Here is a 24,988-nt window from a genome sequence, read left to right as displayed (position 1 = left end):
TTAAATCAGCTGCTGTGTAGCTCTCAGCTTTAAATAAGTCATTTGACTTGGTCTCAGTTTCCCCATCTGTGAAATGAGATGGTTGGACTGAAAAAATATTTGGCTGTAATAACATTTATATTTTAAAGAAATACTGTTGAAGAGGAATGCTTTTTATTTTCATAGTTAATAGTACATTTTGTGGAGGAAGGTGTAGTTAGGATTAGCATCAAAATACATATTTGTCATAATGTGTCCAACCTCATACCTGAGCTCCGAGAAGTAGACTTCCACATTGTTTTCATATGGGGATGCTTAGAGGGCATCACACATACCTGTCCAAAATCAGGTACTGAAAAAGGCAAGGTAGAAATTCTTACCATTGCAGGATACATTGAAGTATAGCATTACCTCATGGTGTTAAAATTCGAGCAAAAAACTCGTTGACGTCAACCCTCTTGTAGTAAACAGGCTTTGGGAATCTCTGTCTTGTTGGTAGGTTTCTATAAAGGGCCAGATAGTAAATACTTTAGGCTTTGAGGGCTAGATGGTATCTGTTGCAGCTTCCCAACTCTGCAGTGGTAGCATGAATGCAGCCATAGACAATATGTAAACCAACAGACGTGCTGTGTTCTAATAAAACTTTATTTCTAAGAACAGGCAGAGGGCCAGATTTGATCATTGGGCCATAGTGTGCCAATCCCTGATTTCGAAGATCCCAGAAGAGACCTCAATGGAATGTGACAGAGTTCCACACTGCCTGGATGTTGGAAGAGCATTGCAGTACCAACAAGTTGTCTGTCAGTGATGGGGTCTGATGTGACATTGCAGCCACTTAGGAACTGATAGGATCTGTGCTGTTCTCACACTAAAGGAACTAGCCTCAGATTTGATTGTCATCAACTTGCTTAATACTCTTCATCAGTAGTAGATAATAGCAGACAATTATAATTAATGAACAGCTGTGGAATTTCAAACAAGAATGCCAGTGTTTCTTCACAATTTTCACTTTGAAAATTCCCTTTGTGAATAACCACTTGGTTTTTATAACAGTTATGTGAACTATGTGGAGCAGATGTTGTTACGGTCCCTTACAGAAAAGAAAACTGAGTTTTCAATAAATTGAGCCACTCAGCATCACACAGTTATTTTGTGACAGAAGTAGTAAGAAAGCCTCTGTCATCTGGCTCCTGGCCTGGCTCCCTGCAGCAGGTGACATCTCTGTGATTTAGGTCAGGAGTCCGCCAACCCACTTGGCTCATTTCCTTGCCACTTTACTTTGGTCCTAGAGACCAAGTAGGTGAAACTTGGAAATGAACAATCCGCTCATGGGCTTTTTGGCCCTGAGTCAGTGTCGTGGGGAGCGATGTCAGGGTCACTCATTTAGGGCAGAGTGAATAATCTGGTGGCCTGGTTTCACTGCATGTTAGACAGAGATATTAATAAAGAAAAGAAAAAGGAAAATGAGTGGCTAATACAGACGGAGTCCCCCACAGCCCCTCTGTGACAGTCTGAGTCAGAACTGTAAGTAGCTGGCCTAGACTTGGCAGTTTTCTTGAATTCTATCCATATTTCAATCTGTTGCTGTCGAGTTGGTTCCGACTCATAGAGACCCCATAGGACAGAGTAGAACTGTCCCGTAGGGTTTCCAAGGCTGTAATCTTTACAGAAACAGACTGCCACATCTTTGTCCTGGGGAGCAGCTGGTGGGTTCGAACCGCCGACCATTCAGTCAGCAGCCAAACACTTAACCACAGTGCCACCAGGGTTCCTTATCCATATTTAGATTCTCTTAAAAATATCCTCAAGGAGGCTGTGAGGACCATGGTCTTGGGGAACATCTAGCTTGATTGGCATAGCATAGTTTATAAAGAAAGTGTTCTATATTCTACTTTGGTGAGCCACTTCTGGGGTCTTAAAAGCCTGTGAGTAGCCATCTAAGACACAACACTGGTCTCACCCCTTCAGGAGCAAGGGAGAATGAAGAAAACTAAAGATACAAGGGAAAGATTAGTCTGGAGAAACCTCAAGAGTATGGCCCCCAGATACCCTTTTAGCTCAGTGTTGAAGTCACTGAGTTTTACCCTTCAGCCGAAGAGTGGACAGGCCCATAAAACAAAACAAGACTAAAGGGACACACCAGCCCAGGGGCAAGGACTAGAAGGCAGGAGGGAGCAGGAAAGCTGATAAAAGGTTGAGAAGGGAGAGTGTTGACATGTCATGGGGCTGTTAACCAATGTCAAAATAGTATGTGTACTAACTGTTTAATGAGAAACTAAGTTTGTTCTGTAAGCCTTCATCTAAAGTACAAAAAAAAAAAAAAAAAATCCTCAAGGAGCCCTGGTGAGGTAGTAGTAGTTGGTTGGTTAAGCACTTGGCTGCTAACTGAAAGGTTGGCAACTGGAACCCACCCAGTGGCTCCATGGGAGAAAAGATCTGGTGATCTGCTCCCGGAAAGGTGATAGCCTAGAAAACCCTGTGAGCAGCTCTGCCCTGTCACATGGGGTGGCTGTGAGTCGGAACTGACTTGGTGGAACCTAACAACAACAAATATACCCCCGTTTAACAAACAGAAATTAACAAAACAAAGCATGTCCTATGAAAAATAGGTTTTGAGGGAAGTAAATTCAATAATCAAAATCTTATTAGGACAACAGTTGTTTGGTCATAATAGAAATTGCGTCAAAACAATTGTTTCTCTACAAGCTTGCAGTATCGTGTTTAAAAACGGATAATTGAGAGTCTCTTTGCTAGGTGCTTTTGTTTGCTGTGAATGAAACCTTCTAGAATTGCTCAAACTCTACTTTTGGTAATCCTTTTTGGTTTAATAAGCTTGTAAGTCTTCCTGGTCCCCTCCCTACCCTCTACCTCCCTACTTAGAGTCCTTTGTGAGTAATTTTGAAGGAATGGTTTATTGGCAGTTTTTTTTTTTTTTTTTTTCTATCTGATTCTTTTAGATATAAATAGATCTTTTAAAGATTTTTAAAAAGCTAATCTCTTTGGAAAGCAGGTGTCCAAGGTGGGTTATAGGTGGCCAAGATGGAGCAAAAGAATATTAGCTGTTTCCTTTTTGCTTTTCTTATCCCAACCATCTCCTGCCTCCCTCTAACTCTGTTCCCACCTAGTCTAAAAGTAAAAAAAAAAACAACCAAACCCATTGCCATCAAGTCAGTTGCAACTCATAGTGACCCTATAGGACAGAGTAGAACTGCCCCATAGGGTTTCCAAAGAGTGCCTGGTGGATTCAAACTGCCAACCTTTTGGTTAGCAGCCGTAGCACTTAACCACTATACCACCAGGGTTTCTAGTCTAAAAGTGAGGGAAAGCTTAAATTCCAGAGCTTCATATGCACAGCTATATACCCTTCTCTCCAGCCTGTCTTTGTGTTGATGGTATTAAATGAAACCTAGCACCTTGCTTAGTGAATAGCAGGTGCACACAGCAGTTGTATATTGAATGAATGAATTAATAAAATAATTATTTTAGAGGCACTTTGAGCATCTAACGCATCATGAGCAGCTAAGGTTCTCCCATTCCCTTTATTATATAGTGTGTGTGTCCCAAATGTCCTATAGGTTCATAAATAGTTAATAGAAATGAAAAAAGGAAATACTTATTAAGCGTTTTGATTTCATCCTTTATCACTGAATTGAAAAAGTATGTTATTCATTCCGGGAGAAAAGTCTTCTAGATTTTGTTTTATATTAAATACTCAACATTTATTTGTCCTTAATGCTAATCCTACACTAGGCTGTTGGTTGTGACATTACATCTGTTCATACAAAACACTGTGTGCAAATGATCTATGTATATGTGCGTACTGGCTCTCACAAGAGTGGGGATTATGTCTGCTTTGTTCCCGTCCTAATTCTTCGTTCTTAGAACAGTACGGGCACAGAGTTGCAATTCAATTGGTATGCACTGGCTGGATAAATAAGACTGAATCAATGGAGTCTACTAGCCATTGGAGGTACCCACCCGTGGAGTGGGAGAGTCACTTAGCCTGATGTTTGTAGAGAGGATGCCAGCACTTGGGGAGGGTTTGACTGGCTGCCCTCTGGGTTTCTTCTAACCCTGACAATCTGGGATTCCTCCCCATTAAAAAGCTCTTCGGAAAAGCTCTGTTTTAACCATTTGGAAACTCAGCCATAACCTTGTATTCAAGAAATACTGCTTTGAAATGCTGTCTTACATTAGCTTAAGTATCCCAGCCCTTACTTATTATGGGGGAGCAGGAGCAGAAAAGCGGTAGAGAACCAACAGTGTCTGAGCAGTCAGCTTTGATTTTCATGTAAGTACCTAACGACCACTTGTTGGCATTTTTTGTGATGGTTTTCTCTGGTCGATGCATCACAGAGGGCAAGGCCATGGGAGAAAAGTTTTCTAAGTCCCTGTCTCAAAAACAAGTGGGAGAGAAATTGCTTGCTCATCAGCCTCACTGCCTGGACCAGATCCCAGCTGTTTATGGGCATAGTTGGGCCTTGAAGCTGCGTGTCCTGTCCATGTTGAGTGGTTGAGCTCTGGCACGCCCAAGTTGTGCTGGAGCTGAGCCAACAAAGACATCTCCCTTTTGCTGAGTGATCGAGGTGATGGCTGGGCAGGGTCTGCTGCTTGCATGCTTCTCTAGACCCTTGCAGCTCCTTCTACAGGCTTTGGAGCTGTGCTTTACAGAGGGTACTAGGAAAAAAAAAAGACCACAAGACAAAAAACAAAACAAAACAAACACATTGCCATGGAGTCAATTTCAACTCATAGCGACCCTGTAGAATAGAGTAGAACTGCCCCATAGGGTTTCCAAGGCTGTGATCTTTAGGAGAGCAGGCTGCTACATTGTTCTCCTGTGGAGCAGCTGGTGGGTTCGAACCTCCAACCTTTTTGTTAGTAGCCGAGCACTTAACCACTGCACCAGAAGGGCTTCTTTACAAGATAAGAGGCTGTTGCATTTAGGCCGCAGGATTACCATCTTCTGCCTTGTGAACCCTCCTTAGGATAAGCAAGGGCTTGCCTTTCTATCAGCTGCCTCTCTACTTCCAGCTGTGTGTTTTTATGAGGACTGAAAAGCGAGCCAACAGCAAATAAGAAGCGTTGCAGAGAGATTTTAGAGTCACTGAGAACCTGGGTGGGGAAGAATGCAGGGGCTGAACAATGTCCTGGTGAAGGGCACGTCCCGCCTGACCAGAGAAGACACTGCAGGGCTGCTTGGGCATGTTGATGTGTGGGTGAGCTAAGTGTGGGAGCCTGGTGGTGAGGTGACCAAGCAAAGAACCTCTTCCCGGGATTAGAGGAATGAGATGGAGTTCCAACTAGGGCAAGGGAATGGTGAAGAGAAGCTGGGTATTAGGGTTGAGGGTGTCTACTGGGGAGTGCTGGGCTGGTCTCACTTGGCTTCTTGTGGATTCTCTGGAGGACAGAGTGAGCTCTGACCCCTCCTGGGCAGGGGCTGATTGGAGACAGTGTTCTTGAATAAGCAGACTTCTCAGGGGATGGATATCATTTCAAACATGAGTCTAGATGGCACAAGAATTCTATAGGAGAAGTGACTGCAATGATCCCGACAACACCAGCTTTATCCTGCAACTTTTCTGTTGAAATTTTAATTCCTGCTGACTTATGTTCTCATATATAATGAGAGTATCAGAAGCAGCCTGAAAGGGAAGACACATTTGCAATCTGAGGCGCAGGCCTGTCCCCATTGCCTGGAAAACAGTGCTTGAGTGTTGGGCTGGTGTATGGGGAATCAGCAGAGTGTTATTTTTTTTTTTTTTTCTTTTAAGCACTGTGTTTTCTAATTGGACAGCTCCCAACGTCTCAGCCTGGTCAGCGTGAGGGAAAGAAACTTAGGAGGACGTGGTTTGCCACGTCTTTGTTGTTGTTAGCTGCTGTAGGGCTGGCCCCCAACTCATGGTCATGCCCCAGTTACAATGGAATAAAATGCCACCCAGTTCCAAGTCATGCACATGATCAGTTGAAGTTTGAAATATAGTGATCTGTAGGGTTTTTTTTTTGGCTGATTTTCAGAAGTAATCTATACTAGTCTGGAAGCCCCACTGAAACCTGTTCAGCGTGAGAACAACACGTAAGCCTCAACTGACAGACTGGTGGTGGCTGTGCATGAGGTACATTGGCTAGGAATCGAACCTGGGTCCCCTCATGGGAGGTGAGAAGTCTACCACTGAACCAACCCTGCCCTCTTTGCCGTAACTGAGGCCAACCATTTTCTGGAGTAGAGGTTAGGGTGAGCCCTTTGCCTTTATTTCTAAAGGAGCTTCGTGGAGAGGAGGTTCCTGCCTCAGTGGTGGTAACTTATACTCACAGGATCACCCTGTTGGCCTTGTGACCTTTTAGAACCTGGGCAGTATTCACAAAGTATGCCTGGCCATCAGTGCCACCTGGTGTCTTGTTTACTGAAAGTGCACGTGTTGTTTCTAAATGCAGGTGAAGCCGTATAACATCTATGTTACAGTGGCCTACCCACCAGACACAGACACCCCCGGGCTCGCAAAAGAAAACAAAACAAAGGTAAGCATTCCTCTGTGTCCTATGTCAAGTCTTTAATGTTGTAAACCCCTTTCCCGATTTTCTGCCTTTTTACCCGTCCACCCCACAGTTATTTTAGCCTGTCAGCCATGTTTATTAAATATCCATTCGGTACAGAGTGTTGACCACCTTCCTGAGATACTCTAGGCAAATATTCTTTCCTTCTTCTCTTCCCTCACCCCCTTTCCTTCAAATGTCATTTACATTTTTTTTTTGAGTTTTTATCAAAGTAACAGATCACACATGGAGTCTGTATGAGCCAGAGTGGACTGGACTAGATGAAAACTAACAACAGTGATACATTACACAGTTGTAGAAGTCCAACATTAATCCTGATTCTTGCTCCCCAGAGGAATTTTCTTAGCTGTTTCTTCTGGTACTCACACCCAGTTCCCAACTGACATGTTTATGCTCTTAGTACTTTTTTTTTTTTTTTAAAGATTTAGAAGTTATTTCTTGACTTCCTCCTATGAAAGATAAAATGTAAGGCTCAAACATACGCCCCACTCTCCATGTACTCCTCCATCTTTTTTGGTTAAATCAGGATCAGTGTTTATTTATAGAATTTTATAAATACTATTCATAGCTAGGAAGCCCTGGTGGTGTAGTGGTTAAGTGCTACAGCTGCTAACCAAAAGGTTGGCAGTTCGAATCCACCAGGTGCTCCTTGGAAACTCTTGGAAACTCTGTCCCATAGGGTCCCTATGAGTCAGAATCAACTCAACGGCAGTAGGTACAGGTTACTCACAGCTAAAGGGTTGTTACAAGTTGTAATCAACTCAATAGCAATAGATTCTTTTTTTTTTTTATTCATGGCTACGCCGTGTAGTATTATTCTATAACGGTATTTCCTTTCTTGCCTTTTCATTTGTTTAGTCTTGGAGGTTGTTGTTGTTAGGTGCTGTCGAGTTGGTTCCGACTCACAGCGGTTGTACTCGTATGTACAACAGAATGAAACATTGCCCAGTCCTGTGCCATCCTCATGATTGTTGTTACGCTTGAGACCGTTGCTGAAGCCACTGTGTCAGTCCATCTCGTTGAGGATCTCCTTTTTTGCTGACCTTCTGCTTTACCAAGCACGACGTCGTCCTCCAGGGACTGGGCCCTCCTGATAAAATGTCCAAAGTATGTGAGGTGAAGTTTCGCCGTCCTCACCTTTATTTCTTCTGGCTGTATTTCTTCAAGGACAGTGTTTTTGTTCTTCTGGCAGTCCACAGTATATTGAATATCCTTCACCAACATTGATTCCTCTCTGTCCAGTCCAGCTTTGGCATCATCCAGCTTTCACATGCGTATGAGGCGATCGAAAATACCATGGCTTGGGTCAGGTGCACCTTAGTCCTTAAAGTGACATCTTTTAGGTATCTATAACTAATTCACTCCCAGATTCGGACAGAATGGAAAGCCTCCTTTTGATCTGTTCTAACAGATTGAATGTTCTGTTAGTTTCAGTCGTTTTCCGTAAAGGCTTTTGTCCTGGAGTCCTCCATCTTCCTGGTCCTGTGGCTCAGCGTGGTCTTCCTATGTCTCTTCACCATCATGCTACAAATTCGCTTTTTCCTTTGTTGAATCCCTTGTCTTCCTCGTTTTTGGTTTACCTGCTCTTTTTGGTGGTAACTATCCTCCCTGGGTGGTGCAAACGGGTGGTGCTTGGCTGTTAACCAAAAGGTTGGAGATTCGAATCCACTAAGAGGCACCTCGGAAGAAAGGCCTGGTGATCTATTTCCAAAAAATCAGGCATTGAAAACCCTGTGGAGGACAGTTCTACTCTGACACACATGGGATCACCCATCAGTCAGAATTGGCTCAGTGACACCTAGTTTATCCTTCTGTACTTCCTGAGAAAGGGTACCTCAGAAGTAAAAAAAAAAAAAAAAAATTTAAGCTTGCGTGTTTGAAAATTCCTCTATTTTCCCATTATTCTTGCTTCGTTGGATACAGAATTCTAGGTGGAAGTAATATTTCCTCAGATTTTTGCAGGCATTTCCCCATTGACCTCTAGCTTCCAGAGTTTCTTTTGGCAATTGATGCCATTCTGATTTGATACAGTCCTTTGTATAGGAACTATTTTTTTTTTAAAGCATTTTATCCCATATTATCTAATGTATTTTGGTGTGAATATTTTCACTTAATATGCTGGGTATTCTGTCAACTCATGAACTTCTGGGAAGTTTAATTATGTGTAAAACTGGGAAATCCAGAACCTATGTAAGATAGAAACCTGTCAGAAAGCAAAGCTAAAATATTTTCCATTAAAAGCAGTAGAGAAGTGGTGAGACTGTACCTTGTCTAAGGTGGAAAACTTGCAAGACCTGGAAAAACAAGGCAGTCTTATTGAGCTCTGGCTCTTAGAGGTTTCCCTGTATTCCTTGATCATTTCCTGCCCTCTAAAGTATTTTAACTGTTCATTCTTTCTGGAGCTTCTATTATTCTAATATTGTACTCTTTGGACTGATCTTCTAATTTACTTCCTTTTTCTCTTATTTTCTATCTCTTTGTCCTTTTGTTCCAGTATCTAGTTTTATGAACTTTTATCCAACTTTTCTATTGAAATTTTTATTCCTGTTGACATATTTTTTAAAAAAATTTTTAGATCTCTTTTCTCTGAATATTTTTTAAATATAATTTATATAGTTTTTGCTTTGTTTCATGGATCTTATTTTTTCTCTTATTTCTAAGGATATTAATTCTGGACTCTTGTTTTTGTTTGAAATTTTTCTCTGTTCGCTGGGTTGTCTGTTTCCTCTGAGTGCCTTTTTCTCTGCTGGTATTGTTTGAGGCGTTCCTCAAATGTCTGGTGGTCTTTGGTTGTCCATATCTAGGAGTGAGGCACCACCATGCTACTGTCAAGTTCTGGCTTCTCAGCTCTTAGCTTCCATTGGCCATCAGGAGGGGACACGGCCACTTCATTAGAAGACTCCCATATGTTGGCACTGGCGCATCTTTCCTCCTGGCTAATCCGTTCCCCAGGGAGGAACCATGGAGCCTGCTGCCTCAGAGAGTAAGACGGCTGTCAGCACTGTGGAGCCAAGCAGGGCAGGAGGGCTGGAGAGCTGAGCATTCTTCCTGCCAACTTCCACTTCATTTTCCAGTTTTCAGCAGGTGCCTCATAACTGCCCTTGGTAGTGGCTGGTATCCTAGAATTGAGAGTCTCTGATTTAACTTCCCCAGAGAACAGACTCCTAGCCTGCCATTTTAGAGGAGATAGTCTGGGGGTGTGATTGCATCTTTTCTAGGCTTTGAACCGATCACCCTGATTTTAAGGAGGTTGACTGGGGCCTCTAACTCTTGAGTCTTTCTTGATTCTGCCGTGTGATCTGGCTTTTCCTCTGGGCTTTTTCTTTGCAGGGACTCTTTCTCCAGTTTGCTTTTCACTTCAGCATGAGGATTTTGATGACATACCTTGACTACTGCCATTGCCTCTCCTCTCCTCATCGTCCTTTTGGATATAGGCCCTTTCTGTTCCTTTACTCTGATTTTAAAAGTGTGGTTATTGGAGGCCAAGATGGTGGGGAAGGCAGAGGTAGATGCAGGCGTTGGCATGATCACGCCTCACTGGAAGTCCGATGTGGATTTTCGGTGGCTCCCTTCCGTATGTTCTGTGCCTTCTATGTCCCAGACGCCATGGACTCAGATGGCGGGGCAGAGATGACTAAGATTGGCAGCACCCTTTAGGAAAGAGCAGTCAACAGAGACAGCCAGTTATTTAGGTAAATGCGTACAACACAGAGTTGTAGTGCTCAAATGGAGGTGTGCTGAGATAGAGGATAGATAAGTAGGTAGGTAGGTAGATGATAGATTGATAGAGGATTGAGGACAGCATTGCCAAGAAGGTGGCATTGGAAATGATGCTGACATTTCAGTAGCCATTTTCTGGAGGCACAAAAGGCTGGCATGTTTGGAGAACAAGGTGCCTGGAATATGGGGGCCTTGGGAGTTGGAGTGAGGTTGGGAAGGTGTTCTGGGCTTGGACTGTGATGGGCCTTATGTGCCAAGTTGAAGGGTTTGCACTTGAACCTCCTGATCGTGGAAGCATGGAAGGTTGTTTTCAGCATGGGAGTTAAGCACTCAGGTATGTGTTTTAGAAAGCTGGTGGATTAGGGCAGAGGGGCTGGAGGTCGGAGAAGTAATTGATCTCTTTTCTTTCTTTATCTGTTCACCATGTTCTTCCTAGAGCAGAGTGTTTTCTTAGAACATCCTTCTCTGGTTCTAACTGATCACTCCTAGCCCTGGTTTAAGAACCCTGGTGGCGTAATGGTTAAGCACTTGGCTGTTAATCAGAAGGTTGGTGGTTTGAACCTACCAGCCACTCCATGAAGAAAAGACCTGGCGATCTGCTCCTGTAAAGAATTATATTTAGGAAACCTTGTGAGGCAGTTCTATTCTGTCCTGTAGGGTCACTGTGAGGCAGAATCTGCTTTGTTTTCTCTTCATCTCCCTGTCTGCCCCACCTGGAGAAGTGCTAGCACCTCCAGAGCAGAAACTAGCAGTGGAACAAGACATCATGGCTTGGCTATCATTCACAGGCTAGCATTGCTGTGACCCAAGGACTGGTATGTCTTCAACATGACATTGAAAAGAAGATTATCATTCATTCAGACAATTGAGCTACTTTCAATTTATGTACTCGCTAGAGGCCTCTGAACTTTCTGAAACTTTAATTTGGAATCCTGGAGAATTTAGCCATCATTTCTAAAGGCTATGATTTTTGCTCATAACCTTCAACTTTCAAAGTTTTATTTCATTAATAAAGTATTTTTTCATGATGTAGAGTATAGCGTGTATATTTAATTAATGAGATGATATTCTTTAAAAATAATATTCTCTCCCCTGAATTTAAATATCTGCCTATTCAGTGGCTCACTCAGATGGCTAATAGGCACTGTCTTAGTCATCTAGTGCTGCTATAACAAAAATACTACAAGTGAGTGGTTTAACAAACAGAAATTTAGTTCCTCACAGTATAGGAGTCCAGAAGTCCAAATTTAGGGTGCTAGCTCTTGGAGAAGGCTTTCTGTCTCTATCAGCTCTGGAGGAAGGTCCTTGTCTCTTCTGAGCTTCTGCTTCTGGGTGATCTTCGTGTGGCTTGACAACTCTCTTCCCCATCTCTGCTTTCTCACTTGCTTGTTTAATCTCTTTTATATCTCAGAAGAGATGGACTCAAAACATGCCTTCCACTAATCTTGTCTCATTAATGTAACAAAGATAACCCATTCCCAAATGGAATTATTAACCACAGGCATAAACCCATTGCTGTCGAGTCGATTCCAACTCATAGTGACCCTATAGGACAGAATGGAACTGCTCTGCTGCATAGGATTTTCAAGGAGTGGCTGGTGGATTAGAACTGTCAGCCCTTTGGATTAGCAGCCAAGCTCTTAAGCATTGCATCATCACAGGCATAGAGGCTAGGATTTATGACACATATTTTTGGTGGACACAATTCAATCCATAACAGACACCGTAGACTTAACTTTTCAAAAACTGAACTTTGGGTTCCCTTCTCTTCCGACCCTGCCTTATTATTTTCTATCTCATTGTCCAGCCACCCTCCATTCTACTGAGCTTCCCAGACAGGAAACCTTGAAGGCAGCCTCCATTCCTTCTCTCATATCCCGTATCCAGCTGATCTGCAAATCCTCAGCACTATTCTCAGGACATATCCTGAATCAGACCTTTTTCTTAACCACATCTACCACTTCCATCCTAGTAATGACAGCCTGTTTTTGCCTGAGCTACTTTAATAGCCTCTGACCAGTCTGACTGCTTCCGTTCTTGCCCCTCCGCCCCCCCCCCCCATAGGGCCTCTTCTTCATGTGGTAGCCATTGATCCTTGTAAAACGTAAATCAGGTCTCGTCACACTGCTGTTCAGGACCCTCTTGTGCTGAGCTGTCCAGTCGAACTTTCTACGATAATGGACGTGTTCTGCCTGCACCCTCCAATGAGGTAGTCACGTTGTGGAGGTTAAGCACTTGAAATGTGGCTAGTGGGACTGAGAAACTGATTTTTTAATTTTAACTGATTTCAAAATTGAAATTAAATAGCACATGTCGCTAGTGGCTACGTGTTGGAGAGTGTGGCTTTGGTGGCTCCATTATGCCTGGAATAAAAACCAAAGGACTTGAGGTTTACAGGTCCCCACCCCATCCGGCCCTTGGCCACCTCGCCCACAATATTTCTGCCCCCTTCCTGTTGGCAGCCACACTGGATCCCTCTCTGTTCACTAAGCTGCCAGGCCCCTTCTCACCCTAGGGTGTGGCTCTTGTTGTTCCCTTTCTTTGGATGTTCAAATGGTTTGTTCCTTTACTTCATTCGTCTCTGTTCAACTGTCACCTTGGAGAGGACCTCTCTGACCCTCTGTATCTAAAATATTGTTCCCCCGGGTCACTCACCACCCTCTTACTGGCTTTATTTTTCTCCATAGCACATATCGCTGCCAAACCAAAATAAACCAAACCCGTTGCCGTCAAGTCGATTCTGACTCATGATAACTCCATGTGTTGCAGAGTAGAATTGGTCCATGGGGTTTTCTTGGCTGTAGTCTTTAGAGAGGCAGATTGCCAGGCCTTTCTTCCATGGCATGAGAAGATACATACACATAAAACAGTTACTCCTTCTGAGTGCAGTGCACGCTTCTTAAGTTGTTCACAGGAATGTTCTCTTTGAACAAACGGGTTAATAAAGTGAAGAAAAAAGGAATCAGTCAGAACTTATCACCCTGGGCTGAGGTTGATTTTAATTTTATAATAGTGCTTAGTGAGAGTGAATCTCTTCCACATAAAAATTGGCACTTAGATGCCATAGATTGTGTATTTGTAGAAGGATGTTTATGATTTAGAAGCTTTTTTCCCCCATATTCTTTGGCGCTGCCTCTTTTAAAATTACTACAATTTCAGAGAAGTAAATTTAAGCCAAATGACCTGTGTTAGAGTAGGCAGAGCTCTGCTAAGCAGATTTGTAACATTTGGTAAGCAGGACTGGACAAAGGGTGGTGATTTCCCTGTTAACATTTGATTGAGATGTTGATTAAAGCCAAAAGACCAAACCCATTGCCTTTGAGTTGATTCCCACTCATAGAGATGTATAGGGCAGAGTAGAACTGCCCCATAGGGTTTCCAGGGAGCGCCTGGTGGATTCAAACTGCCGACCTTTTGGTTAGCAGCTGAACTTTTAACCACTACTCCACCAGGGTTTCCAGATGTTGATTAAGTTGGGAGTTTTTTTCCTCCAGTTAAGGACAGGCTTCTTTGGGTAAATAAAATTCTGTGTTAGCCTGTGGATCCTTTAGGGGGCGCTGTAATACTTTGAAATCTAATGTCTCTAGTGCCAGCCTGGTGGCCTGTAAGACTGAATGGTGGCACTTTCAGAATTCAGGTTCATCAAGAACTAATTGCCTTTTATGAAGTGCTTTGCTTTTCTATTTTAAGAAAACATGTATTTTGGTTTTTATTTTGTTTAATGTTTTCAAGCTCCCCATAACATGTTAAATAAAACTTACAGTTTTGTGCAATTTAAGGCTTTAGTTTTGAAATTTGTTACCCAGACTCCCTTATAAAGAATTTTGAGCCACTCGTGTGCAAGGTACCACTAGAAGAGTTAGATATAAGTGAAAAAAAGATGCTGCCCCCAAGGAGGTTAGAGGGTGCAATGCAGATATGCAAGTAGCTATGTGATGAGGCAGAAACAGACTGAGTGCTGAGGGGTCAAGATTGAGATTACTTCCATTAAGAATTCAGGAAAGGCTTTCTGAGATAGGTGGCAATTGAAATGGATCTTTACCCATGTTTTGAAGAATAAAAGCCAAGATTTAGGGTTTTGAAGCATCAGCCCAGTAACTGAAACATAGGCAAGCTAAAAAAACAAGCAGAAAACAGTTGCCATTGAGTCAGTTCTGACTTGGGGCGACCCCGTGTGTGTCATAGTAGAACTGTTCTCCATAGGGTTTTCAGTGGCTGATTTTTTAGAAGTAGACCTCCAGGGCTTTTGAGGTGCCTCTGGGTGGACTTGAACCTCCAACCTTTCAGTTAGTAGTCAAATGGGTTAACCAAAAGAAACTCTGATGGCACAGTGGTTAAAGCACTTGGCTGCTAACCAAAAGGTCTGCAGTTTGAACCCACCAGCTACTCTGTGGGAGAAAGATGTGGCAGCCTGCTTGCATAAAGATTTACAGCCTTGGAAACCCTATGGGGAACCTCTGTTCTGTCCTGTAGGGTTGCTATGAGTCAGAATGACAGCAGGGGTTTGGGCTTTTTTTTTTGCTTTGCATTAATCATTTGCATCACCCTGAGATTCCCACACAGCCGAGGAAGGGACAACTTAATGGTTTATCGTAAGTGGCTCCTCCTCTTTCAGTTGTCTGTCTCTCTGCCTCTCTCTAGGTCCCTTAAGAAACAGCTGAAGTTGTTGAACAGGGGCTGGGTGGGCTTTCCCTGCTCAGGGGCCTCAGCTCTATCCTCAGGCATTGAGCCTCTGCTGCCTTGTGAGGTGATCAGAGCTGCCATGTGGTCATAGACACCTGCTTGCCAGGACACACAGTCTAGGCTGTGTTACAAACACCACTGGCCTGTCATCTGGCCACAGTGAGGAGTCAGAGAGGGGGAGTGTTGACTTGCATCCAGTGATGTGTTCTCGTGGGGATGATCCTCGTTGGAGCAGAGACCCACACGTCCCACAGACAGCGGCAGGGGTCTTCTTGTCTCGCCTGAGCTTACTGGGTGGAATTTTACACACAGTAACCAGGTAGATACCGATTTGAATCCAAATGGACCTTATTCTAAAACTAGGAAATTGCTCATTGGTAGAACATTACAGTTATCAGTAAATTGGGGGGCTGTAAGAATGATGTGTTGGGCTTTTTTTATTTAATAGGCAATAATGGTATTGATATGTACATTTTTTCCACTTTAAGCCTTTGGAGACTCGACTTATTTCAGAGACCACATCTGTCTGCAAACCAGAGCAGGTAGCCAAACAAATCGTTAAAGATGCCATAGTAAGTAAAATCCTCATTTTGTTTTCTTTATTAATGGCTGTAGTACTATATTTCTAAATAGATATTCGTCCAGGTCTTATTTCAAAACATAAATTATTGTATTTTTTTGGCCAATTAGGTTCATCTAATATTGAGCTTTTCCTTTCTTCCCTTCGATACTCTATTAAAGTTTTAATTAGTAGGTATCCGAAGACTAAGTGTTAACCTTAGAAACAGTTTTTGCAGTGTAGTCTGTTTGGGCGCTTAGGTTTTTTACAAAGAAAATGAGATGTATCTGTGATGTGTAAATATTATATACAACATAATAGTGTGTTGCCTTCTTTCTTTTTTTCCATAGTGCTTTCATTTTTAGCTTATTTTAGTTCCTCGTTACCAGGCTCATTGACTGAGAATTTTTCTGTTCCCTTTGAGCTCCCCAGTGTCATTTTCTCAAAAGCTAACTAATAAGAAAGCACAGCCAGCCCACTGGGCCCATTGGCATGTCAGCCCCACTGATCAGCTTTCCTGGCTCCTGAGTTTACTTTGAATCAACATGGTGTATTTAGAAGCCATGTATTTTTTGTTTGTTTGTTCGTTTTTAGAACAATAACATAATGCAAAGTTTTCTGAGATGCAGAAATATATACATTCATGAGGGAGGTGTGTAAATCTTAGACCCACATTGAATTTAGGAAGACTTTAGGATGACTTGAATGAAAAGAAGCAGCACACTATGTAACAGCCTCAAAGGACCTGTTGTATCAGGCTGAACTAAGGAGAACAAAAGAAATATCAAACTCTAGTGGCATGTATCAGCCACCCCCAATTCTTGTTAAGCTGATTCCAACTCACAGCAACCCCGTGTGCATCAGAGTAGACCTGTGCTCCATATGGATTTTAATGGCTGATTTTTTGGAATTAGGTCACCAGGCTTTTCTTCTCAAGTGCCTCTGGGTGAACTCAAAGCTCCAACCTTTTGGTTAGCAGCCAAGCACGTTAACCATTTGCACCATCCAGGGACTCCACTGAGATATGTACAGACGTGACAGCTTTGCCCTGACGGCATTAAAAGGCCTAGGGAGATGGCCGAGCTGGATTGGGCAAGACTTTGTGTTTCCTGCTTATTTCAAGTCAGAGTGTGCGCACTCTGTTTTTAATGATCCTAAGGGTGGAGGTTTGAGTCCACCCAGCAGTGCCTTGGAAGAAAGGCTTGGTGGGTGATCTTCTTTGGGAAAATCAGCCATTAAAACCCTATGGAGCATAGTTCTACTGTGACACATGTGTGTCACCGTGGGTCAGAATTGACTCAACGGCAACTGGGTTTTTTCAGTACCCCTTCGTATTTTGGGAGGATTCATTTAGTTAAGCTGTTTTCAAATTTTTCATCTCAGAACTACTTTACACTCTTACAGATTATTGACTCCAGAGAACTTTTGGTTGTATGAGTTACATCTATCAATATTTGCCACATTAGAAATTAAAAATATGTGTTAATTCATTTAAAATAGTAATAAACCCATATCATTTTAATATAACATTTTTATGAAAAATAATAATTTCTCAAAACAAAAATTTAAAGAGAAGGTGGCATTGTTTTACATTTTTGCCTATCTCTTTAATGTTTGCGTTAATAGAAGAGAGCTGAATTCTCACAGCTGTTGCTCCAGTCAGCTTCTTGTAATATGTTGTTTTGATTTAAGGATGAAGAAAATCTGACCTAACACAGATACATAGTTGGAAAAGGGAGGGGTACTTTACTAGGCTCTTCAGATAATTGTCGATATCTGGTTTTGATGTAAACCAAAACTCAACACATGGTAGTTTTGTAAAGGTTAGTCGCAACATGGTATTGGAAGCCATATCAATGAACTTTTTGTTCTCTGTTATATTAAAATCCATTGGTCTATCATGCACTTTGAATGGATATTTTACCCATTCATGATTGTGTAGCATTATGCATTAGTCATTTGGAAAATATGGGTTCACTAAGTTATGAAAAAAAATTGCACTCAATATCACTGCTGATCTTATCATAAAAGTATGTGTTTGGAAGCTGACAAACTCAAGATGGTGGATACAAGTTCGGACAAATTTTAATTTTTGCCTGAAAGCTTGAATTTTATCATTGATCACAAACGCTGTCAATTGCTTTCTTGAAGTGACAGGTTCCCTTCATTCACTTTCCACAAAACGTTGGCTTCCCAAGTCTGAATAACCATGGATCATCTGTCTGTAGTTCTTTCATGTAAAAATGGTGTTCCGGGAAGGAAGCAGCTAGTTCAGCCTGTGACTTAAACAGTTGCCCAAATGCTGGCTTCAGGGCAGCCTTCCCTCTTCCGTAGGGCTCGTGGCCCAAGTGCTTTATGCGTGCTGCTCATTTGGTCCCACAGAACATTGAGAAGACGTGTCCTCAAGGGTTGAGCTTTACAACAGTTTTACTGCTTTATCAAGGGCATTTTAAGCAAAACTGATGTTTAAATATTTTTTAGGGTTTTTCGTTCTTGTTTTGTTTGTGTATTTGTATGACTGCATGTACATGTGGCCGTGGAGGTTTGTGATTCTTAGTCCTGTTTGGTGCCATGACAGGGATGCATGCAAATGCACCGGTAGTTTGTCCATCAGTACAGTTGTCACTGCTGCAAAAAAGGCAATTAACGTCTTGGTATAATTATGCCAACGGTTTTATCCTCATGAACCCCAAGAAAGGGTCTCAGAGACCCCAGGGTTCCACGGACCCACGTTTTGAAAACTGCTGATCTAGCTGTGGAGCCTTGGTGGCGCAGGGGTTAAGAGCTCAGCTGCTAACCAAAAGGTCGGCAGTTCGAATCCACCAGCCATTCTTTGGAAACCGTACGGGGCAGTTCTGCTCTGTCCTCCTGCAGGGTCACTATGAGTCAGAATTGACTCGATGACAGCAGGTTTTTGGATCTAGCAGTTCCCGCCGATCTGCCAAGGCCATGCTCTGTGAGGTACTTGGCTACCGTCTTATCCCACAGTGAACTAGCTCACATCAGCGTTTCTGGTATGTAGAATCCGTTCCCTTCCATGTTATACTATTCCCTCTTTTCTCTTCTGTTCTATTTTAGCAAGGCAATTTCAACAGTTCCATTGGCTCAGATGGGTACATGCTCTCATCCCTGACCTGTGGAATGGCTCCAGTAACTTCTATCACTGAAGGGCTCCAGCAGGTAAGTTCTGCCTGAACCATTACACAGTTGGACAGGTGGGTGGACAAAGACGGCCTGTCATTAAGCCTTGATGAGAAAAGACTGAAGAAAGAGTAATTTTATTTGAGGATGTAAAAAATTTTAATTGAAATATCAACTTTTTGTCTTTCTCTACCAAAGATCAATAAATAGGAAACAGGTGAAAGATATAACTTAAAGAATTTATACTGGGGAGAAGTCTTACGTGCTGGGCACTGCGAATATTGAAATAAACCGCAGTCTATACGGTCTGACTTCTGCTCTCAGAATGTAAATCTTGAACCAAAAAACAAAAAAGCCTTGATTGTAGTTGGATATTTGGGATATGGGAGTGGATCTTTCCTGGCTATTGTAACTCTAAAATGGCAAAATATCTACTTTGTGCTTTTTCTAATTTGAATTTATTAAATGAGCAAACCCTTTGTTGCTTTCTGCCTGGCAGGCACCGGGCTGTACAATGGTGCAGAGCTGACGTATTTCACTGACATATTTACCAAGTTTCCCTTAAGACTTGGAACAGATTAAAAGATGTGTCTTAGAGATTCTTTTCTAGAGACATACCCTTAAATACTTGGAAACGGACTGTTGCATTGCACAGTGGCTGAACTAAAAGGCCGCTCTCTGTCTTGCAGGTGGTGACCATGGGCCTTTTCCGCACGATCGCTTTGTTTTACCTTGGAAGCTTCGAGAGCATAGTCCGTCGCTGCATGATGCAAAGAACAAAATCTGAAGTTGCAGACAAAACAGCCTGATTCTTATCCCTCAGAAAAAGGACTGTTTCTCAGTAATGTGGACAGCTTGCTGCTAAGTGAGGCTTCGTTTCTGGCTGCAGACACTAATACATTGTTTCTGAGTATGTGAGACTGGACCAGTGCTCTTCAGAAACGGGGCTGCTTGTGCGGGCATAGACGTTCGGCTCCAGACAATATTATTGATACTATGCAAATTTGGAATAGGAGGCTTTCTGGGCCGTGAGGCAGAGAGGCGATGGCTTGGGGACTGAGCGTGTAATCAGGGCAGAGAACAGTGTTTCAGAGTGAGAATTTAAATGTTTTTGTATTTATTATTATTTCTTTCCCCTATAGTGATTGAGGCCAGAAATGTACTTTATGGCACTTGAAAAGTCGTGAGGGCTTTTTTTCAACCTTCCATGAAAGGCAGTTTAAGGGTTCTTGGGGTCCTGGCTTTTTTTTTTTTTAACTTGGTATATTTTATTCAAGATGAGCTTGACCCATTGCCAGTGAGTCCAGACACATTCAAATGTCCCTGACACCAAGTGTTAGACACACGACTCCCCCTGCTGCTGGTGGAAGCTTGCACTTTCTCTCTCTCTTTGATCCCAGAAAGCTACATGGGGGATGAGAGAGAGCAAAGCAGTGGATGGGAAGGCCATCAGGCTTAAAAGATAAACATTTTCCAGGAGGAAAAATAGTACTTCCTTATCTTCTTTAGATGCGAATGCTTAGAGAACTTTTCATTTTTCATTCCTGGGGAAAGGCAGCCTCCTCAATTGTTTTCTGAAGAGAAACAAAACCTTAGACACTTAAAAAGTTTACAATTTCTTAAAATAGCCATGGGGACCTGAAGTTCACCTATCCGATTATCAGATCTTCTTTCTTTTCCTGTCCAGTTCTGCTTATCCTGCTGTAATATTTTCGTACCCCCACAAAAAACTACAATTTTTGACTCGACTTTTTAAATTAACTCATGAATTAATTAAAACAACTGAAAAAATTAAAAGGTGTGCAATTCTTCTCGTAGCATATATGTAGCTTTCAGGAAAGGCCAAAGGATATTTAAATTTTACTCATTATAAGGGAAAAAAAAGTAAGGCAAGGCTGATTTTGAAGATAAAATGATCTCATTTGGGAAATAAAATGAGCACCCCGTTCCTTCTATGACGCTCCTACTGGCTCTGCAAGCATTATCTTCGTACACGTGTTAGGAAGCCCACTCATCACTCTAACTCTGTAGCCCTGGAAATCCTCATGGCCCCTGAAGGGTGTTTGCTGGTTATAGGATCTACTGTACATTCAATGGATTTCCACAGTAAGTGCCTATGATGAGTTTTAGCCAACACTACCTGTTCCATCCTGTTCTCTGTAAGTGCTGATCCTTGTGCTGGCTTGAGGTTAGTTACCTTTGTCTGCATGCCATACGCCTTTTGTTTTTTGCATACACTGTATATATGTATCTGCGGTAGAACATCCCAGTTCTCTTTGGTGAAAACTGACCTCTGCTTTTGAAGAAGAAACTTTTTGTAAAAAATAAATAAACCAAAAACACAAAACTACAGAAAGTTGAAGGTTTAAAAACTATTTAAAAAACAAAACAACCATTGCCATCAAGTTGTTTCTGACTCATGGCAACCCCGTGTATGCAGAACAGAACTGCACTCTATAGGGTTTTCATGGCTGTGACCTTTTGGAAGCAGAAGGCCAGGCCTGACTTCCGAGGCACTTCTAGGTGGGTTCAGACTGCCAGCCTTTTGGTTAGTAGTCGAGCACTTAACTGTTGGTGCCAGGCTTTTTTTGTTCTTGAGTTTTTGAACCTCTTGACCTGAAAATGACTTAATTTTTTAATAAGATGTTGAATGGCTTTAATTCATAATACCTTTTTATTGAGATCTGAGAGTGGCATATTTTGAACAACTGGTAAATACAGAAGAAATGATGACTTAGTATATAAGTTTCATGAAATTACAGTTTATGGGGGTGGGTTGATGTGAACATGATTTCATGAATCTTTCAGACTTACCTAGTGATAGCTCACAAACTATGTTGTCACCTTGTACAGATGCTGCAATGGGATAATGGCTGTATTCCTAATTCATAGAAAACAGTTATATTAATGTATGGGATTTGCTTGATTTTAAGGCTTTTCTCATAAAATTCTCTTGAATTTTGGCACCTTCTACTGGCTGGTCTATATTAAAATCTAGTCCAAGATAATGTTTGGCTTAATAAAATGGAGTATCAATAATTATTTTAACATGCGTTTTTCTAGGTATCCCACAGAGAACACTGTCATCTGCAGGCAATCTGCCAAGTTTAAGAGTTTTGTGTGGAAGATATGATCCCTAACCCAGTTTAAGCTCAGGTGTGAGGACAGTTTCGTGGACATGATAGTTATTTGAAGTGTCAGGAAATGAGCTTCCTCATCAGAGCTATTACAGGACCATAGTCCCTTATCCAAAAGCCTTGAAAATTAATTGTTAGAAGTTTGGTGTTATCATTCATTTGGTGGCAAAAACCTGATTTGAACTGACACAAAGTTATTGGAGTGTGTATTTCTACCCATTCATGTGACTGTTCATTAATACCTCCTGAGGAAATATCAGTGGGTTTGATAATAGGGTATGGTCCCTGCCTCTGTGGAGGTGTTTGGTAATATCCAGGATATGCCCCATCTTACCTTCTTAAAATCCAAAAACTTAGGAATTCTAAGACCTGAAGGGCTCTGGACAAGGGACTGTAGATATTAAACCACATTGCACAATGGTCGGGCCTCATCCAAAAAGTGAAAATGTTACAAGGCAAATTCTATTTTGTATGTTTTTCTTTTTTTGCTCAATTCGTGTATAGTTTTTTTTTTTGTCACTGACTTACTCTTTTGCTCAGGGAGAAAAAAAAACAAACCAACCCTGAGTCAAATTGTTAGGGAAACTATCAGCTTTTGTTTTTAAAGAATCACATTGCTTCAACACCTACTGTACCTAGGATGAGTAGGTCTTACTTCAGGCAAAAGAAGTTTATAATTCTATTGAGATGTTGACTCTGTGACTAGCAGCAGTTTTTTATGTTAATTTCAGTTCTGAAGTGCCTGTCTGCTGGGCTTGGTTGTACTGTTTTATTATAATGTATTTGTGATTATATTTAGTTAAAAATGTTTAATGTCATTCAGCCATAGAAATTACAATGTTTAAGGACTCTTATAATTGAAAAATATATTTAAAAAAATCCTCATTCAAGCTCATGGGAATTGTTCTTTTTTTTTTTTATGTCAGTAATTGACACAGCTGAAAAGAGGAAGTTAAAAATGCTGTTAATGGTTCCCTGTTTGCATTAATACATATATTTAGTTATAAATCTTTACCGGGATCTGTTAAACCATATATTGATTCTTGCGTATGAAACTTGGAGAGACTTTAATATTTAGAGGACAAAATTTCTTTTGGCAACAGTTGCTTTAATTCAAGGAATTTCGTGTCTTTGGCTTTCTAGAAGAAGGCAACACCATAATAATTCTTTTTTCTGAATTATATCATCAACAGCTTTAATTTTATTACATCATGTTCTAATTTAAACATGCATTACTCACTTGTAGCCAGTTTTAAATATTCATGCCTTTTTGACGTAAGATGCTTTTATATCTTTCTCATTTCCTTTAGTTTTTAGTAACTCAGCTTTAAAAAGTACCTGGTAACCATCATACTCTATACTCTGGACTAATGATCAGTTTATGGTTCAGTGTAATGAGGGAAGATTTGATATTTTAAAGAGGAGATAATAGCTAGTATATTTTACACTTGCTTTGATGTGGTAACTCTAAGGACTCTCTTAAATTAATGAAAGTGCACATGGCTATTTTGATACCTGTTAGAACTTGTGTTTGCTACTTAGAAGCTTTTGTGGTGGAACTGTAAACTAATTTTCATATCTTGTATTTCGTATCTTGTATCACAACAAAAAATAAATGGGGAACAAGCTTTACAGATTGGAAAACTTATTTTTCTGGAAATGCACATTTTTTTAAAAGGCACTGAAGCAAAACACAAACGTCTTCTATAATGTAATCCTGAGTTTGCATCCTAAACACTTAACCTGATTTCATTTCTTAGGAAATAATATTTTCAGAGTAAATACTCGCATTTTCTGAGCTCTTGTTTCAAATATGTTCTGTGTTTATGTGAAGCTGTTCTGGTTACATGAGGAAAAGGAAAAAGAAATTTAGTAACATTTCCTAAGTAATTATTTTTATATATAAATGAATGAGTTTCCCATACTTAAGCCTTTGTACTCTAACAATGAAATATCTCCTGAAGGGCAGCAGACTATAGAAGACTGGTATGTAAAAGAACACACTTTAAGATTTCTCAGTCTTTAAAAGAAAAATTTGGGTCACATTGGGAAGAGACTTCTTGAACATCTTGATTTGCAAGCTTAGCCTTTCTTTAAACTTGAGTAATTTTTTTTTGCATAAATGGACTATGATATTTCTGTAATTTTTAGGTTTGGATGTCCAGGAAGAACAAAAAATTGTTTCTTGGTTTCCATTGCACTCTGACTTTATACCCTCTGTACTTCCTCATTTAACATATATTTATCAAGTACCTATGGAAAAAAAAAATCTTTTTTTTTTTTTTTTTACCTATGGAGCCCTGGTGGTGCAGTTGTTAAGAGCTCAGCTGCTAACCAAAAGGTGGGCAGTTCGAATCTACCAGTTGCTCCTTGGAAATCCTACGGGGCAGTTCTACACTGTCCTGTAGGGTCGCTATGAGTTGGAATCGACTTGACAGCAATGGGTTGGGCCATTGGTGAATTTAGAAGAGGACCGGTTGTGCAAGTGGTTAAGCACTGGGCTGCTGCTAATCGAAAAGTCAGCCGTTAAACCCAACAGCTGCTCCACCGGAGACAGATGTGGCAGTCTGCTTCTGTGAAGATTAAAACCAAAAAGCCCGTTTCCATCTAGTCAATTCTGACTCAAAGGTACCCTATAGGACAGAGTAGAACTGCTTCATAGGGTTTCCAAGGCTGTAACTCTTCGTAGAAGCAGACTGCCACGTTTTTCTCCGGAGGAGCAGCTAGTGGTTCCAACCACCAACCTTTTGGTTAGCAGCCAAGCACTTAACCATTGTGCCACTGGGGCTCCTTTTCCATAAAGATTACTGCCTAGGAAACCCTATGGGGCAGTACTACCCTGTCCTATAGGGTAACTATGAGTCACAATCTACAGGAATGGATTTTTTTTAAGTGAGTTTGGTACTGATCCAGGCACTGGGAATACAACTCAATGTAAAACAACCCGCCTCTCCCACCCTCATGGGGATTACATTTTTTGCATCCTTCCTCTTCTGTCTGATGGCTCTGCTGTATCCTCACAAGTCTGGAAAGAGAGGAACTGCTCCCATGCCTTTCTTAGGCTTGGGGCCTCCACATTACATGCCACAAATATTTGAATACCAGGCACTGTTCTAGGCTGGGAACGCACAATGGAAAAAATATGATCCCTGCCCTCAAGTAGTTTATAATATAGCAAGAAAAAAGATGTCTGAAATTACACTGTGATCGACAG

The 24,988-nt window shown here is 41.4% G+C and overlaps 1 protein-coding gene across 1 annotated transcript in view; it reads left to right on the top strand.

The window, feature by feature from the left end:
* Positions 1–23,409, top strand: part of KDSR (3-ketodihydrosphingosine reductase) — a 50,930-nt gene extending 27,521 nt beyond the window's left edge. The window contains exons 7-10 of the mRNA XM_049900282.1: positions 6,415–6,498; positions 15,426–15,509; positions 18,575–18,676; positions 19,327–23,409. Coding sequence (XP_049756239.1) covers positions 6,415–6,498; positions 15,426–15,509; positions 18,575–18,676; positions 19,327–19,446 — 390 coding nt within the window. The 3' untranslated portion in view covers positions 19,447–23,409. The remainder of the gene's footprint in view (positions 1–6,414; positions 6,499–15,425; positions 15,510–18,574; positions 18,677–19,326) is intronic.
* The last annotated feature ends 1,579 nt before the right edge of the window (positions 23,410–24,988 follow it).

The sequence above is a fragment of the Elephas maximus genome, chromosome 11, assembly GCF_024166365.1.
Source record: "Elephas maximus indicus isolate mEleMax1 chromosome 11, mEleMax1 primary haplotype, whole genome shotgun sequence".
Taxonomy (NCBI): domain Eukaryota; kingdom Metazoa; phylum Chordata; class Mammalia; order Proboscidea; family Elephantidae; genus Elephas; species Elephas maximus.
The sequence above is the reverse complement of the archived record's forward strand: the minus strand, read 5'-3'. Positions and strand labels throughout refer to the sequence as shown.